Consider the following 17,426-nt stretch of genomic DNA (forward strand, 5'->3'; position numbering starts at 1 on the left):
GCCACCTCCTCTTTTCCAACCATAAATAGCAGGCGTCTTGTCACCTGACAAGTCTCAGGTCCCTCCTTCCAGGGGAGACTCTGTATGTTTCCCCTTAAGGAGCTGCAGAGCTGGGGCCGGACAGCCTCTTCCCCAGGGATAGCAGGGGAGCCCTGTGCATTGAGGTGGGAGGAGACACTGAAACCAGCCCAAGACTATCTAGGACATCAGAATATCACTGCCCTCCTTAGGTGTCTTGTTCCAAACGGTGGGCCCAGGGTGGTAAACCTAAGGGTGTGGCATCTGGAAGAAAGGTTTCCAAGGGAAGAAGGCAGCCGGGCCACAAACCATGGGGTGGGAGAGACTCCTGTTCCGTGAGATCCAAGGATTAGAAATAGAATGGAAGTTACAGGGAACCAGCTTCCTCAAGTTCAAACTAAGAACATTCGAACAGCTGTCCAAAAAGGCAAAGTGTGGCCCTGGGAGGACATGAGGCCTTGGCACCTGGGCATCGGTTCCTGGCAGGCCTTGTGTTGGTTGAGTTGCAGAGGGTGTGTGGAGAGAGACTTGATGACAAGGCGAGGAGGGTGTGCAGGGCTTGCTGCATAGGACATGGGGAGCGGGCCATTCCTCAGTCCCCACAGGAAGAGCAAGAGCTGAGCAAGGAAAATGGGAGGCAGTGATGGTGAAACCATGCAGGCTGGCCGGGGAAATCAGGAAATCGATAGAATTGCTGAGCAGGTGAAAACCAGGTGCTAGAAAGTATTTTGTAAACAAATCATGAGTTGTAAGCAGCTGGAAGCAACCATGGTCCCTTGGGGTGCTGGCCTGCAGGAAGGCCTTGGAGGCACCAAGGAGGCTTCAGCAACAGTACTAGGTAAGAGACAGTACTAGGCACGACAGGGAGGGGTGGCTTGGGAGGGACCTGTGCTATGAGGACAGCTCAGGCTTGAGGTGACAGCTGAGAGGGGGAGGGATAGCCTGGCTGTCTGGAGTTGGGTTTTTTTTTTCCTTTTTTTTTTTTTTTTTTGTCTTTTTGACATTTTTCTTGGGCCGCTCCAGGGGCATATGGAGGTTCCCAGGCTAGGGGTCCAATTGCAACTGCAGCCGCCAGCCTACACCAGAGTCACAGCAATGTGGGATCCGAGCCGTGTCTGCAACCTACACCACAGCTCACGGCAACGCCAAATCCTTAACCCACTGAGCAAGGCCAGGGATCGAACCCGCAATCTCATGGTTCCTAGTTGGATTCGTTAACCACTGAGCCACCACGGGAACACCTTTTTTCCCTTTTTTTTTAAGGGTTGTACCCATGGCATATGGAAGTTCCCAGGCTAGGGGTCAAATCAAAGCTACAGCTCCCAGCCTGTGCCACAACCACAGCAGATGCTAGCTGCGTCTGTGACCTACACCACAGCTCATGGCAACGGTGGATCCTTTAACCCCCTGAATGAGGCAAGGGATTGAACCCACATCCTCATGGATACTAGCTGGGTTCTTAACCCACTAAGCCACAACAGGAACTCCACGGAGTTGGGATTTCTCAAAGCCCAGCCCAAACCTTTGCAGTTTCAACTCCCCACTCCCAGCCTGGGCTTCCTGGACACCTGGGAAGTCACAAAATTAGCCAGCCAGTAGAAAAAATACCTTTTTATTAATTATTAGGAATAATCCATTCATTTAATGCAGGGTGTGTTTTGGGGAAGGTCAGGTACTGCCAGATGGATCAGGGGAAACGTGCAAGAGGAACAGTGAGAGGGGGGGTGGTCCCCCACTTGCCACAAACTATAAACAGCAAAATAAACTCAGAGAATCACAAATAATAGGGTCCTTCCTCAAGTCTCCTCCCATCTGTTCTTCCAGAATGAGTCCCAGTGTGGTCCCTAGAGGTGCCAGGGCATCTGGAAGTTGGGGGCCGGGAGCGGGGTGCAGTGTGTGGCCTCAAAGTTGTGCAGATGCTTCTGAGCCTGAGGGCAGAGGGTGGGACAGGTGGCAGGCAGAGCTCAGACAGGCTCTGGACCCACTACCCACTTGAGAAAGCTGCCACTTCTGATGCTTACACGGTGCCCCACGCCCCACATGTGCCCCCTGGCCATTCGGGCTCCCCCTTCCCGCCTCCCACCCCTTTTAACTCACCAGAAACAAGGCCAGCTGCCGTCTGCCATCTGCACTCATGTCCTCCCCTGCAGAGAGGAGATGCTCAAAGAGGGGCCCTGAGTACTCGCCCTCCTCCTGGGCCCTCCCAAGCCCTTCTGGCCCAGGACTCCTTACCCACGCTCCAGGGGAACTCGGGCCCGTGCTCGGCCTGGTAGGAGCGGAGGACCGACAGGCACCAGTCCTCCTCCACTTCCCATCGGCTGTAAATTGAGGCTGGTCATGGAGAGAGAAGGGCCCATCAGCAAGCTGGTCTCCCAGGGCCCCAGGCACAGCCCTCAGCGGATTCCCTCTCACCTTCCTCCAGCTGTGAGGAGGCCTCCAGCCACTGCCTCACCACTCGAAGCCCCTCCTCTGCCATCACACGGGGATACCTACGCAGGGAGCACCAGGCCAGGGTCAGAACCAGTTCCTCACGCCTCATCCCTGAACGATCCGCCCCCTCTCCCCGCGCTGTGTCAGTACACACGTGTGTGCATCTGCGCGTGCATGCGAACCCCCCACCCCATCCTCCCCACCCCCCGACCCCCACTCTCACCGATGCTGCAGCAGCTTCAGCAGGAGGTCATTGCCTCGATTCGACATGACATCCTCAGGAACCCTGGGGGTGAAAAGAGTGTACACTGCAGGGGCTGGAGGTCGGGGAGGTGGCCTGGATACCTGGGTTTCTGGTGGGCGGAGGGAGGAGGTGCAATTTCCCAGCTGTCTCTGGGAGACAGAGGGCAGGGGCTCCCAGGCACTCACGTGGTGGTGATGATCTCATCCTTGGTTCTTCGGATCAGCAGCACAGGGCCCTGGTACCTGCAGAGGACCGCACAGGGGGGAGGGAGAGCTCAGAGGGAGGCAGGGGACAACTGGCCACCCCACCCCTGCACTGGCTGCGTTCTCACCCCTGCTATTGCAGGGCCCCCAGCGTGAGCCCTTCACCCAGGGGTGAGAGAATATTTAAGAAGGCGCCTTGCTCCAAGTCAGGCCTTGCTGGGATCCCTGCTGTGCCAGGTACGAACCATTTGGCTGCCAGATCCTAAGGAGGTCCAGGGTCCCAGGGAGGCTGGGAGGCCTTGGGCCTGCTGGGGTGGCAGCAGGTCACTTGGGGGAAGTGGGGCAGTGGCCATTTACCAACTTATACTTTGGTACTCATTTCAGCATCTGGACACCCAGCAGCATCTCTGGGGGCGGGGGGGGGGGTGTCATGTGCTGGACCCTCACCTGCACAGCTGTTCCGCGTTGTTTAGATTGAGATGCTGCCTCACAGTCCTGGTCACCAGGCCCCCTAGAGCAAGAGGCATGTGAAGGAACAGCAGAGTCAAAACCCGGCCCAACACAAAGGTTCCCACTGTTCATGGACATAGAAAACTGATGCTCCCCAGACAGGGAGTCCGCCTGCTTCTCCACAATGGGGTGACCTGCTCCCCCACTCATAGGGGAACCATCTCCACACAGAACAGCTCCCAGTTCCAGCCCACCCCGTCCCTGAAGGGCAGGCCTGGGAGCTGCACTCACTCCAGCTGTCTGGCATAACCTTCAAGGCCAAGGGCACCAGGTCATCGAAGGAGGCATCCAGGATCACGGCGCTAATGTCTGGGTAGGACATGGCTGCCCATGTAGCTGGTACCAGGATAGGGAAAAAGGGTGAGGACCGGGGGGCTCCTGCCTGCCACCCCCACCCTCGTCTCCTGACTCTATAGGCATCCTCCCTGCTAAGTCAGCCCAGGCCTCTCCTTAACCGCTTGCTTCACTGGGCCAGGGCATGGCCCGGAGAGGAAGGAGTGAGAAAAAGAAGTGCGCTAGAGACAGTACCAGAGGAAGCATCCACTCCCTGATCTGCCACCCCAGAGCCGGGCTCTGATGCTTTGAAGAACTGGGCACAAGCGTGGAAGGAAATGTGACATGCACACGAACAGGACACCTTCCTCCAGACCCACTCAGAGATCCCACCTCTGTCCTCTCCGCCATCAAGCCTCCACCCCACTCCTGGGCCATCCCTGCATTTCCCCTCCCCCGTCTCCTGGGGGAACTCGGAGAGGGCCTGAATGTGCCCACAGTGCGGGGGGCGGGGAGGCTGGTACCAGTGAAGCCGCCGATGGACCAGGCATAGATGATGATGTCCTGGGGCTGGAAGCCCAGGCGGTGGATGGCAAACTGGACCACCACATCCATGGCATTGGCCTCGTTCTGTGGGAACGGCACCCCCTGCAGGAGGAAGGGCAAAGACGAGTGGGTCAGCCCCAGAGGCCTCTGGCCTGCCACCCCTACCCTCCGGGCAGGGACCCTTCCCGCAGCTACACTGCAACAGAGAGCGAAGATGGACCTGGTGAGACAGTTCAGAGTGCCACAGTCTTATTTAATGGAAGAACAAACTCCCGAAAAGAAAAAATAATAGGGCGGGGAGGAGGGGCCATTCTCGCTCAAACCAGACATTGACCACAAGATCCACGGCCTTCCCCCCGCTAGGCCCACCGTGTGAGAGGACGGGACTTGCAGCTCCCTGCCCTGGACACCCAGGTCGCAGGAGAGTGGGAAAAACTACAGAAATATACACCCCTTTCCCTGACTCTAGTGGCTGACCAGAGGGAGACAGACCATAACCCAGGAAAAGGGATTCCAGAGAGGGTCTCACCGTGCTTCCAGCAAAGCCGGGATGGTTCCAGCCCAGGACTGAATATCCAGCTGTAACACAGGGCGAGGAAAGGCTGGGACCTCCTGGCCCCCGTGCCCTGCCCCTCTCTGTCCCCAGCTCTGGGGGAGGGAGCAGCAGGACCCTGGAGCCTTAAATACCCCCCAATTCAGAGGTGAATAACTCCAAGCCTTCCCAGAATGGGGAGATGACACCAAAGGTTCTGAGGCGGCAGAAGGGAAAGAGATGTGACTGCTGTGTGTGGGTTGGGGGGGCGCTGAACAAAGAGCATAATAAGGTTGGGAATGCAGCCCGAGGGGAGGGGTATAAGGTTAGCAAAGCAAATGAGGAGGGTCTTTTCCCCAAAGGCAAGTGTCTCAACCTCACGCAGTGAAAGCAGTTAGGCCCCGGGAGGTCACCTTCACGCAGGACAGTGGAGACACTCCATTCAGAGGGGCAGAGAGAAGGTGGCTGAGCCAGGGACCTACCTTCCAGGGGGGTGGAGACGCAGCCCACCTCATAGAAGCCTGCGTTCCCCTCACAGCAGATCACCTACAGGGGAAGCAGGAAGGAGACAAGTTGGGACGGAAAGTGTCCCTAGCGGCAGGGAGGGCGGCCTGTGGGAGCGTTGCGGGAGAGAGGAAAGGGAGCCTTTCCTGCTCTCTCCAAGGGGAACGGAATCCACAAGTCCATAAAGTCAGAAACAAAGCAGATGCAAATGTTTAGCAAACTGGACCCTCGGAGGAAGAGAAACGACCTGACCTGAAACACTCAACCCCCCAACACAGTGTCCATTCTTCCTTAAAAGACCACCAGTATCTCTCAGGAATGGGATTATAGATTTTTCTTCTCTCCACCTTAGGGCCTAATTTTTCTGTGACTGTTTGTTTCCTGTGCTATGCCCATCGCTTTCCCTCTCCCCCTTGGGCTCCAGACTTAAAGTCAGATAAACTTTACTGGTGCCCAAAGCTGAAGCTCAGGGATGGTGGGGCTCACACAGACCCTGGGAGCAGCTGGGCGGAGCTGGGACTAGAGCCCAGCTCCGGGCGCTGCTGGCTTAGCGCTCCTTCCAGGACTGCTGCATAGATGCAGATTTGGGAGCCAGGCTGCCTGGGCTCAAATCCCAGCTCCCCACTCACTGTGTGACCTGCGAAGGTTACTCTGTGCTGCTGTGTCATCATCTGTAAAATGGGCTGATAAAGATAGGACCTACCTTACAGGGCTGTTGTGAGGATCAAACCAATGCCCTGCGCGTAAGTGTAAGTGCTGTCTAAGTGGCGACCATTATAATGATGACTTTTTGGCCCTTGCACGTCAGCTCCTGCTTCTTCATCTATTTTATTTTGCACACACACACGGGAGGTCTTTAGGGTGGAGCTGGGAGATGGCATTATCCCACTGTGCTTCCTTGGGTCGCAGAGCTGAGATCCCCGGAACCTCCGCTGCCCTCCCCACACTCTAGCTTTGGGCCCCCGGCCTGCTCTTACCAGCTTCTGTCCCTGGGGCTCGGCTGTCCCCCGCCGGTCCACAAACATGGTGTCAATCTCGTTGCCGTCACAGGCCAGCAGCTTTGCCCGGCGTCCATTACACTGAGTGGCAGAGATGCAATGGCCAAGTTGGAGGGGTGGGAGGCCACATTCCTGGGCTGGGGGAGAAGGGCTATGGGGAGTGGGGGCAGGGGAGCCTCACCTCTTCCACCAGCCGGGCCTGGCCCTGCAGCAGCACAGGCATGAGGGCCTTCTGGAGCAGGTACACGGAGCCCGGATACAGCATCCGGCGGCCCAGGGTGTGTGCCACCAGGTAGCTGTGGGGAACACAGGGTTAACAACCCCCAACCCCAGTGGAGCCCGGGATGTCCCAGCCCCAGCACTTACAAACTCGGGCCTGCTTCACCCCTGACCTTCGTAGCTTCGTTCTCCTCTCTCAGCACTTAATATAAGCACCAATTTTTTGAACTTTTTTTACTACAATCTTTTAAAGATATTGTGGCCTAGTATGAACATACGCACATATTAATACTCTAAGTTTTATGATAATGCTTTTTATATATAAGTAAAAGCAAAGTAATTAACAATTATGATTCTGTTAATGTATAATATAATTTAATAAAAGTCCCCAAATAGCAGCCGTTCCCATCGTGGTGCATCAGAAACGAACCTGACTAGGAACCATGAGGTTGCGGGTATCGATCCCTGGCCTTGCTCAGTGGGTTAAGGATCCGGCGTTGCCGTGAGCTGTGGTATAGGTGGCAGACGCAGCTCAGATCTGACATTAGGACGGCAGCTGTAGCTCCAATTAGACCTCTAGCCTGGGAACCTCCATATGCCGCAGGTAAGGCCCTAAAAAGCAAAAAAAAAAAAAAAAAAAGTCCCCAAATACATTATACTGTTCATTTCAATATGCCTGATATCTGCCATATAGTAGGTGCCCAGAGCCTACTATAGGGGCTTAATAATATTTTTTTTTTTGGCCACACTCACAGCACATGAAGTTCCCAGGCCAGGGATCAAGCCCGCTGTATTTCTTTTTTTTTTTTTTTTTTGTCTTTTTGCCTTTTCTAGGGCCGCACCCACGGCACATGGAGGTTCCCAGACTAGGGGTCTAATTGGAGCTGTAGCTTCTGGCCTCTGCCACGGCCACAGCAACGCCCCACTGTATTTCTTGAACAAATGTACTGAACCAGACACATAAGATTTAGTAGGTGCTGTTCTTGAAAATGACAACCACTTCCAGTTAATCCTGAAGTAGGATTTGTCCCCAGAATCCCATCCATCACCCCCGACTCAAAACCTCAAACTTGATTCACCTCTCTGACAGTCAGCGCTGGGTCAAAAACTGACCCCTCAGGCCGCCCCTTTCCTTGGTGTCCTACGACCACCTCCTAGGCCCCAGCCGCTCTGCTGCAGGACGTGAGCGGTCACTGTTGTTACTCTGACAGCGTCAGTACCACTAACTAGGATTTAGGTGGGCTCTAGCTCATGCTCTCAGGCAGCCAGGCAAGATGGGAGCCCTTCAGAATATGTGACCCCACTTAATCTCACCAACTCCAGGAGGCGGGTTGTTCACAGATGCAGGCTGCAGCTCCCTCAAAGTGGAATAGCCAAGGAGCACCAGGAGAGGGCCAGGAGAGGGCCACAGCTGCCACCAGACCCTGCTGCAGCTGAGGCCGTGTTCCCTTTCCACCCGCAACCTCATCCTTCCCTCAGCCTCCCTGAAAGCGCTGCTCTGTGTGTTAACATCCCAACACTTCGTGCACCACCTGCCAGACTTCGGATCTCTCTTTTTTTCACACATAAATGTGGATTTAAGACTTCTTTGCTACAAACAACACAATGCACACAACACTAGCCGCAGTGCGGGGCAGGTATCTCACAACGGAGCATCCGGCCCTGGAGCCCATGCCCCCCAGGTCCCCCACCCCCCAACACCCCCGCAGGCCTCTCCTCCCTGCTGCTTCCCACCTGGTGATCTGACAAGGCAGCTTCTTGACCCGGTTGAGGAGGGTGTCTGCCGTCCCCCGGTGCAGGGGCTCTGGGCGGAGCAGGGCCACGCCCCGGCGGGAAGGGCCCCCCCGGGACCCCTTCCTGAGGAATGGAAAGATGCAGGGGAGGAGGGGTCAGGAGCAGCAAGCTGGACGTCTGAAGTCCGTAGGACGGTGGGGTCTAGGAATGAGGAGACGGTGCTGGAAGGCCGGCACTGCAGCCCGCGAGGGGGTGGAGGTGGGGGACAGGTCAGGGCAAGGATGGAGCGAAAGAACCGGGGCCTCACCGGCTGCTGGGTTCTTCCCAGTGGAAGTCGACTGGCCAGCTCCTGAAGTCAAAGTTGTAGTTGGCGAGCTGCCTCTGCGGAGGGCAGAGAGAGAAGGCGGGCAGGGGGGTGGGGCGGGGGGGATGTAAAGGCGAGTCAGGGGAGGCCCACCTACCCACCCCCGAGACTGCCATCATCCAGGGGACAGCCCCCGCACAGAGGTCAACACCTTCCCTCAGATGGGAAGCTCTGCCTGGGCCAGAAAAGCCAGGCTCGAGGGGCTGCCCTATTGGGTATCAAGACTGGCCTGTCTGCCCTCGTCCAGAAAGGGGACCTAACACTCTTCGCTTTGCTAAAAGTCTAAGACTGACTCACCCCCAGGAGGGGTGGCTGGAGGTGCTGGTGCTTCTGAGGAGAAGGAGGGGGCCCTGCCGGCTGGTCATGCTCCCTTCGCCACCTGGGTCCTTTACATGGTGCTGTCTCGAAGGATCAGAATGTCTGTCCCAAGGGAGGGTGAGAGGGAAGGAGGGACGTCACGCCCACAGTGGCTCCTTTGCACTTGGGCCGCCCCTGGAGCGAAACCCTCTCTGACTGCTCTATCCTCACGGCCGCCTTCCTTCCATCACACTCCTGCAGCCCCGGGGCCAGCAATGCCACCCAGACCATCTGTGCCTCTGGTCACCCACCGAGCCAGCCCACATGCGTTTTGGAGGGCAGCAAGAGCTGTGTCTCCCACTCTGCTGGCTTCCTTCCCCCGCCCCCAGAGCCCCCAGGGCTCTATTTGGAGACTAGATTTTTATTTTCTGTCACAGACATTTTTTTGACATTTTCAAAAATAACTGTTGGCTAAGAGAGAGCCACAGAAAAACAGTACAAAAATGTAAGTGGCAAAACAAAATAAGATGAAGGAAAGCACATTTCAAGCCAGCTCTGGGCCGACCTGGACCCAAATACAAGCTTAGTCACTTCCTTGTTCGGTGACTCTGCTTGGCGCATGTAACCTCTTTTTGCCTCTGTTTCTCCAGACATATAAATAAGGGTAATAATGCCACCTCGGGCGGTTGCTGTGAGGGTCACGAAGGGTGTATACAAATGCTCGGCCAGTGGCGTGGTGGAGCGTCGTGACACAGCTCCATAAGTGGTGGTGTGGGGCAAGCAGTGACACAATGAGAGTGGTCAGAGCTGTTTGATCCCAGAAACCCCTCTGTATCAGGAAAGCGTTTTATAGGCTCCAAAGCCCTTTCTCACAGATAATCACACTCCAGCACTGGCTGGGCTGGCAGAACTCCAAGGACACTCTGCCCTGGCTTTTCTTGCTCCTGGCGCCAGGCTGTACTCTTGGGCACAAGCGTGGACATACCTGCCCATCTTGTCCCATCCCTGAACAAAAGCTGCGCGGCAGTCAATGCACCCAACAGAAGTAAACAAACATTTACAGCAAGAACTGCTGTGCTGGAGAAAACCCCCTTTTAAGAAATATTATGGAATGTTTCCCCATCTAGACAATTCTTGTAGATGGGGTTGGGTGGGGAGGACTGTTCTAGTGGAATATTCCATCAGAAGTTAGGGAGGAAAAAAATTCCTGGGGCAGATAGTTCGATTGTGGAGGGGAGAAGGGATCCAGCAACGTGCAAGCGCCCAGGGGGCCAGGTGGCAAAACACGTCTCCCTGTCCGGGGGGAAGCCAGGCCGCTGCTCTGGGCAGGCAGCCGAGCCTCTCACCTTGTTCTCTGCGGACTGGTTCCTATGTGCTGCCTCCAAGATGGTGATGAACTGCCGGTACTGGGGGTTGGTCCAGCGGCCAATGCCTGGTGGAGAGAGGATAGGAAACCATGTTAGGAAAACTGGGAAGCAAGATGAATAGGTTTCAGGGAGTGAATCGGAGATGGGCAAGGAGAAGGCCCTGGAAGGAGAAGTGAGAGGAGTTCCTGCTGTGGCAGGATGGATTAAGAATCCAACTGCGGAGTTCCCATTGTGGCTCAGCAGTAATGAATCCAACTAGTATCCATGAGGATGCGGGTTCGATCTCTGGGCTTGCTCAGTGAGTTAAGGATCCGGTGTTGCCCTGAGCTGTGATGTAGGTCACAGACACAGCTTGGATCCAGCATTGCTGGGGCTGTGGTGTAGGCCGGCAGCTGCAGCTCTGATTTGACCCCTAGCCTGGAAACTTCCTCATGCAGTGTGTGCAGCCCTAAAAAGACAAAAAAAAAAAGAATCCAACTGCAGCAGCACTGGTCAATGCTGAGTTGAGGTTCAATCCCCAGCTGGGCACAATGGGTTAAAGATCCAGTGCAGCTGTGGTGTAGGTTGAAACTGCCTGGAAACTTCCACATGCCACGAGTGTGGCCATAAAATAAAAAAGTGAGAAGGAAAGGAACAGAGGGCCCAGGATCTGGGGGAACAGGAGACTTGAGCCAACTCCCCTCCTCCATATCCAGCCACTGGCACGAGCTCTCTTCCCCTCCCTAACTTCTCCAGTTTATTTCTTTATAGACTATTGACCTTCCACCCTCGAGAATGTTCACTCTCCCCAGGCTTAAAACACTGTCACGTGCCCTCATGCTCCACCCCTGCTAACACTGGTTGCTCTCCTTTTCCCTCCTCCTTTGGTGCTACCTTTCTATCTCTTTTCCAAATATATTCTATCTCCTGCCATCTGGCTTCGCGGCTCTTGCTCTTGCCCCATAATTACTTCCTGACTGCAGCTGAGTCCCCTTCCTCTGTCCTCATTCTTTTTTTTTTCTTCCTTTTTTTTTAGGGTCAAACCTGCAGCTTATGGAAGTTCCAGGGCTGGGGGTGGAACTGGAGCTGCAGCTGCCGGCATTCGCCGAAGCCACAGCAACACCATATTCCAGCCATGTCTGCAACCTACACCACAGCTCACAACAATGCCAGATCCTTAACCCACTGAGCAAGGCCAGGGGCTGAACTCACATCCTCGTGGATACTAGTTGGGTTTGTAACCCGCTGAGCCACAACGGGAATTCCCTCGTTCTCTTTCAACCATGCACTCAGCACTCTTCCCGTTTCTCAAGCTTCCCCTCTCTTGGATCCATCTTTGTCTCCTTCTAATTCCTGGGCTGCTCCTCCCTCCCCCCCTCTTCTACTCCCCTCTCTGAATCGAAAGCCATTCTCAGCTCTAAGCTCTGTTCTCCCCCCTCGGCCCCTGGGCCCCTCGGAGATCGCATCTGCTCTCTCTTCCCTGCCAAGGACTCTCAAACTCTGACTTCTCTGCTCCCACTGACCCGACTGGTGTCACGTGCCAGGCACTGTTCTGACATGAGAGAGAAAGCAGGAAAAGAGACGCGGATCCCAGCCCTCAGAGAGCTGGCATTTTGCTTGAGGGTCGGATGGGGCTGGAGAGAGACGATAAGTGAGTAACGAAGAAAATTTCAGAGAGGGGTAAGTATGATAAAGAAAATAAGGCCAGAATGAACTAGAATGCTATGTATCATCAATGGTAAAGTCCCTGAACAGTACTGAGAATGAAACAAGCTGCAGAATGATCTGGATGGACGGATGGCATTTGTGCTAAAAAAAGTAAAATGCACCCCCCAAAATGCTATATATCGTTTATACTTTTTACCATACTGCACAGATTCTAAGATGCCTATTTTTTTCACACTTGAAAACTCTGAGATCAGTATGCATTTTACAATTCATAGCAGCTTAGATGTGATGGAATGAGGGATATACTTTGTAAAAGTATAAAAATACGGAGCAGGAAAAAGAAACCACACCAGATGACAATGGTTACTTCTGGGGAAGGAGGAGCATGGGAGTGGGGAAGGTCCCAATGGAAACGCCAACTCTGTCTGTAACGCTTCAGTATCTCACTGACAAAAGGTATCTGAAGCAATAGCATAAAACATAAGCATTTGAGGGTTTTTTGATATTTTGCTTTCTGGACTTTTCCCAATTAAAAATCAACAAAACTGAAAATTAAGAGGGGACTGAGGAGTGGGAGCTATTTTTATTTTTTATTTTTATTTTTCGCTGCAGTTGCAGCATGTGGAAGTTCCCAGGCCAGGGATCGAACCAGTACCATGGCTGCAGCCTGTGCCAGAGCTGCAGCAACACTGGATCCTTAACGGGCTGTGCCACAAGGGAACTTCCTGGGAGCTACTTTTAGACAGAGTGGTCAGGGAGGGCCTCTCGGAGTGGGGAGCCAGCCCCATGGAGATCAGGAGGCAGAACAGGCAGAAGGTCCTTACTTGAGACAGGACCCAACTGTAGCCGACCAGCTGCAGACGCCTTTCTGAGGCATCTCCCTCACCTGGTTTTCGTCATGTGCAATATATAAACTTTATATAAATGGAAACGTACTGCATAAAGTATTTAATGATCAGCTTCTTTCATCAACATTACATTTGTGAGACTCATCTGTGTAGCTGGGTGTAATTCTAGTTCATTCCTCTCCCTTGCTCCCTGGTGTTCTGCTGTGGGACTATATGCCCTCATATATTTATCCATTCTGCTATTTGGGGCCATGGAGCCCAGCTTAGGATTATTACAAACATATACACAGATATATGTGGAACGGCTGTGGGGCATCTGCATCTTTTCTAGAAAAGAGCAAATCTTTTCGCTATTTGTTCATACTTACGCCTCAAGCCGTTTAAAGAAAAGATCATGCCTTGACCATTAATTACGTCCCCTTAGGGCCCAGCACCAAATCGTATTTGCAGAAAAGTACCTGGTGAGTATTTACTCAGTGATGGATAGATCCAAACCAGGCTCAATCTCCACCTACCTCGGAGGCAGGCCACTCCCGCCAGCAGTAGAAGCAATGTCCCGGCATAGTGAGAAAACGGCACCACTTTGGATAAACTCAAGTAACCTGGGCGGGGAGAGGGGTTATGTGAGAAGCTCCCCTGACTGCCCCTCAGCTCCTTTCCCCAGGTCAGCCCCAACCGCCCCCCTGCCCGCCCTTTTGGGGAGAGCCACGCCCTCAGAAGAAGAAGATGCCTGCTGGGAAGAGGGAAGCCAAGCCATCCTCATGGGTCCCCTGTCCTCATTGGGGGATCGGCTCAGCTGCCAACAACCTGCCCATTTCCTGTCCCACCACCTTTGAAGCCACACTGACCTTTCCTGTACAAGTAGAAGAAGGCGAAGGGAGAGGAGTAATAAGAGATGGACCAGAAGACTGAAGCCTGCAGCAGGGAGACAGGAATAAGCAATCAATACACACACACCCCCACACCCCCACACACACCAGTCTGCCATTTCCAGGCCTAGGCTCTGGGCAAAGTAGATAACCCAGGGGATATGGTATCAAGTACCTATTCTGTGCATAACACAATGTACACAGTAGGTACTCCATTATTTGTTGAAAGGCAATGTGTTAGAGCATAATAAAGGCTGAGAAAACGAGGTCCAGCTTCTCTTTTCTTCCTCTAATCATCTCTGGACATAATATCGCAGTTAAAGGCCAGTCTCCCTACTGAGGTTAATCAAGCCTTTTCAATCAGCCCTGCTCAGGAGAGCCCCTGGCCTGGTCCCCAAGAGATGCACAAAGGTCACCACAGGAACCCTGCCAGAGAGAACAGCTGTCTCTGCAGCCGAAGAGGTTAGTTGCCAGGGAGGACAGGGCACCAGGGACAGCAGGGCTCGGCACCTGCGGATGGTCCCACGAGTAAACACAGTTTCCTCACGGCTCAGGCTGCCCCAGAGAAAGCAGCGCCCGCACCAAAGGGGAGTACCACGTCTGCCAGCTTCAGCGTGTGTGCTGGAGACATCTGCAGCAGAGCCCGGAGCATCCCCCACCCCCAGGGGTGCAGCCTACGCCTAGGTAGGGAGGAGAAAGTTCAGGAGGGCAGCTGGGTCTGAAAAGATGCAGAAGCCTCAGAGGCCAGGGCAGACGTACCAGCGCGAGGATGCTGTCAGCATGTTTCTCGAGGGCACGGGGCTGATAATATGTATCCTGCCAAAACAGATGGCGGAATTAAGAACCCTACTCATTGACATATCCCCCCAGCCCCTTCCCTTCCAGAAGCCCTGATGTATGTCTTCTGGTTCTCACCCCCAAAGCCACCTCTCCTGGGACAGCCCTGTCTCTCAAGAAAGCCCTTCTCCCTCACCCCAACTCAGAACCTGATTTTCCACCCCAGACCATGAGAACAGGGGGCTGGGCTTGGGAGCTAAGGTGAAAGCATCCTTGGACGACTTTTGCTCCTTCTTCACGACCCAGTTTCAAATGAGTTGTGTGCATAGGGGAGAGGGGTTAGAGAAGGCAAGACACTATGACAACTTTAAGAGGGACAGAAGAGCATCAGAAAGAAGAGTAGGGTGATAAAGGAAGGGAATTTGGCTGGGGTGGGCGGTGTGTAGAGGACAGTAAACATAATTTGAGACTACTGACAAAAAGGAAGAGAACGTTTAGGGGCACAGCCTACCGCCCTACCCTGGCTTTTATGAACGCAATGATCCCGGGGTCTCCACGGTAGGCGGGGGTGGGGTGGGAAAAACGAACATATGATATGCTGCTGAAGAAGTCATTTTGAAATTCAAGGCCACGGAAGATAAAGGGAACCGCGTAGGGCATTGAGTAAGAAGAAATGGAGAGTTTGATGGCAAAATCATCCAGCTCCGGAATCCGCGCAGGGTCTCTTCCCGACTTAAAAGCCAATGGGGACAGGCATAAACCACGACCCGCAGGGTGAGGGGCCGAGAGAGGAAAAGGCAAGGAGTGGGAGTCGGAATGAGAAAACACCGGCAAACAGCGACAAAGGAGTCAACCAGTTCACAGACGTGACTTTAATCCAGGAAGCACAAAGAGCGCAGACTTTGCGGACACCTGGCCTGACAAACTGGCTCCCCCGATTCCTAATAATGGACGCTTCTGGGGAGCAAAGGCCGCAAAGGGGCTTGGGCCATACCATGTTTTTAACCAGGGGAGAACTCGACTCACCCAGGAGCTGGAAGAGGCGGTAGTGACTGAAGTTGGAGTCCCAGGGACACCAGACGCGGCCCTTTCTGAGTCCCTTTCCCGGTAGATTTTGTAGAGCCGGGGTCCTAGGACGCAGCTCAGCAGCTTCGCCATAGCCCCGGCCCGGGCCGCTGCTCTTCCAGCAGCAGGTCCCCCCGCCGGCCCCGCCCTCCCCCGCCTCCGAGGTGTTGCGTGCCCTTGACGTCAGCACGTACCGGCTCCGCCTCGCGCGGAGCTGAGACATCTTCAGCGCTCCTCGAGCAGGGTTTCTTGCGTTTGGAGCTACGGGTACAGCAATGGTCAGAAATTAGTTGAAAGCGTTTGGAACGCGGAGAGCTAAAATGTTGTCACTTTTTTCTGTCTCTTAATGCTGTCAGACTCTCGAGCGATAGTTGACAAGAGCAACAAAAAAGGTGTTTAGAAATACATCTAATAAAAGAAATGCAAGATTTTACGGTGAAAATTACAGCATTTATTGAAAGAGAAAAGCAAAGCCTTGGATGAATTGGGAGTTGCGCCTTGGTCATGTATGGGAGGATAGTATTGCTAAGATGTGTGAAGTACTGGTTTTCAGCAGGATAAATTATCTCACTTTAGCATGAACAAATCTCAAAACCATATACATAGTGTTGGAAAAAAAGAAAGCCACAGAATATTACACGCAACATGACACCGTGGTATAAAATTCAAAAACACATGAAATAAATAAATAAATAAATAAATAAATAAATAAATAAATAAATAAATAAATTTAGGGGCCGCACCCGTGGCACATGGAAGTTCCCAGGTTAGGGGTCAAATCGGAGCTACAGCTGCCCACCTGCACAGCAGCCACAGACAGCAATGCAAGATCCAAGCCTCCTTTGCAACCTACACTGCAGCTCAGCGCAATGCCTGATCCTTAACCCACTGGGCGAGGCTTGCGTCCTCCTGGATACTAGTCAAATTTGTTTCTGCTGAACCACAGCGGGGACTCCTCTCAAACACATAAAATGTAATAGTCAGGTATGTTAAAGAGCAAATTTATTTATTTATTTATTTATTTTAGGGCTGCAGATGTGGCATATGGATGTTCCCAGACCAGGGGTCGAATCAGAACTGTAGCTGAAGGCCTACGCCATCGGCACAGTGACACCAGATGGGAGCTGCATCTGTGACCTACGCCTACGCCATAGGCACAGTGACACCAGATGGGAGCTGCATCTGTGACCTACACTTCAGTAACAGCAAAGGCAGATCCTTAATACGCTGAGCCAAGCCAGGGGTTGAACCTGCATCCTCATGGATACTAGTCTGGTTCGTTAACGCTGAACCACAACAGCAATTACTAAAGAGCAAGTTTAGAATATTGTTACATAGCATAGAAGATCTTTGGCCGAAAGGGTAATATTCTATTTCTCAATAGATATACAGATTTGTTTTATTTTTCTTTGTATCTTACACCTACATAGTATATAAACTCTTTTGCTTTTTTTTTTTTTTTTTTTTTTTTTTTTCCTCTTTTTCAGCCACACCCTAGGCAAATGGAAGTTCCTGGCCAGGATCCAGTCAAGCCTGAGTGCAACAAATGCCACAGCTACAGCAACTCAGGATCTTCTTAACCCTGAATGGGTGGAGCCAGGGATCTAACCAGCACCTTCACAGAGAAAAGCTGAATCATTAATCCACTGTCCACAGTGGGAACTCCTATTTTTTTTTTTTTTTTTTTTGCTTTTTTGCTTTTGGCCATGCCCGTGGCATATGGAAGTTCCCCTGCCAGTGATTGAACCTGAGCCACAGTAGCAACCTGAGCTGCTATAGTGACAACCCTGGATCCTTAACCTATTGAGCCATCAGGAAACCCTTACTCTCATTAGGTTTGTGATATTCAACCTTGTTGCATGTCATTGTGGTCTGTCTATTCTCATTGCTATCAAGCATTCCATTATGTGAATGTACCACAGTCTATTTAGCCATTATACAGTTGTACGTTATAGTTTTTGGTATACATGAAAATTTCATC

The 17,426-nt window shown here is 53.0% G+C and overlaps 1 protein-coding gene across 2 annotated transcripts; it reads right to left on the reverse strand.

Annotated features, from left to right (window-relative positions):
• Positions 1–1,614: 1,614 nt before the first annotated feature.
• Positions 1,615–15,578, reverse strand: ABHD16A (abhydrolase domain containing 16A, phospholipase). 2 transcript variants are annotated; one of them, NM_001195326.1, is given in 20 exon segments: positions 1,618–1,946; positions 2,116–2,162; positions 2,251–2,349; positions 2,431–2,507; positions 2,672–2,734; positions 2,878–2,934; positions 3,343–3,406; positions 3,637–3,741; positions 4,203–4,326; positions 4,754–4,803; positions 5,239–5,302; positions 6,238–6,339; positions 6,440–6,554; positions 8,212–8,334; positions 8,519–8,592; positions 10,219–10,304; positions 13,250–13,336; positions 13,583–13,649; positions 14,363–14,419; positions 15,407–15,578. In NM_001195326.1, coding segments are annotated over 20 exon segments (1,677 nt in total). In that variant the 5' UTR covers positions 15,539–15,578; the 3' UTR covers positions 1,618–1,862.
• Positions 15,579–17,426: the final 1,848 nt, after the last annotated feature.

Source organism: Sus scrofa, chromosome 7 (genome assembly GCF_054392235.1).
Source record: "Sus scrofa isolate SSC_HxYL_T2T_F1_AM1 chromosome 7, Sscrofa_HxYL_maternal_Yorkshire_Landrace_v2.0, whole genome shotgun sequence".
Taxonomy (NCBI): Eukaryota; Metazoa; Chordata; class Mammalia; order Artiodactyla; family Suidae; genus Sus; species Sus scrofa.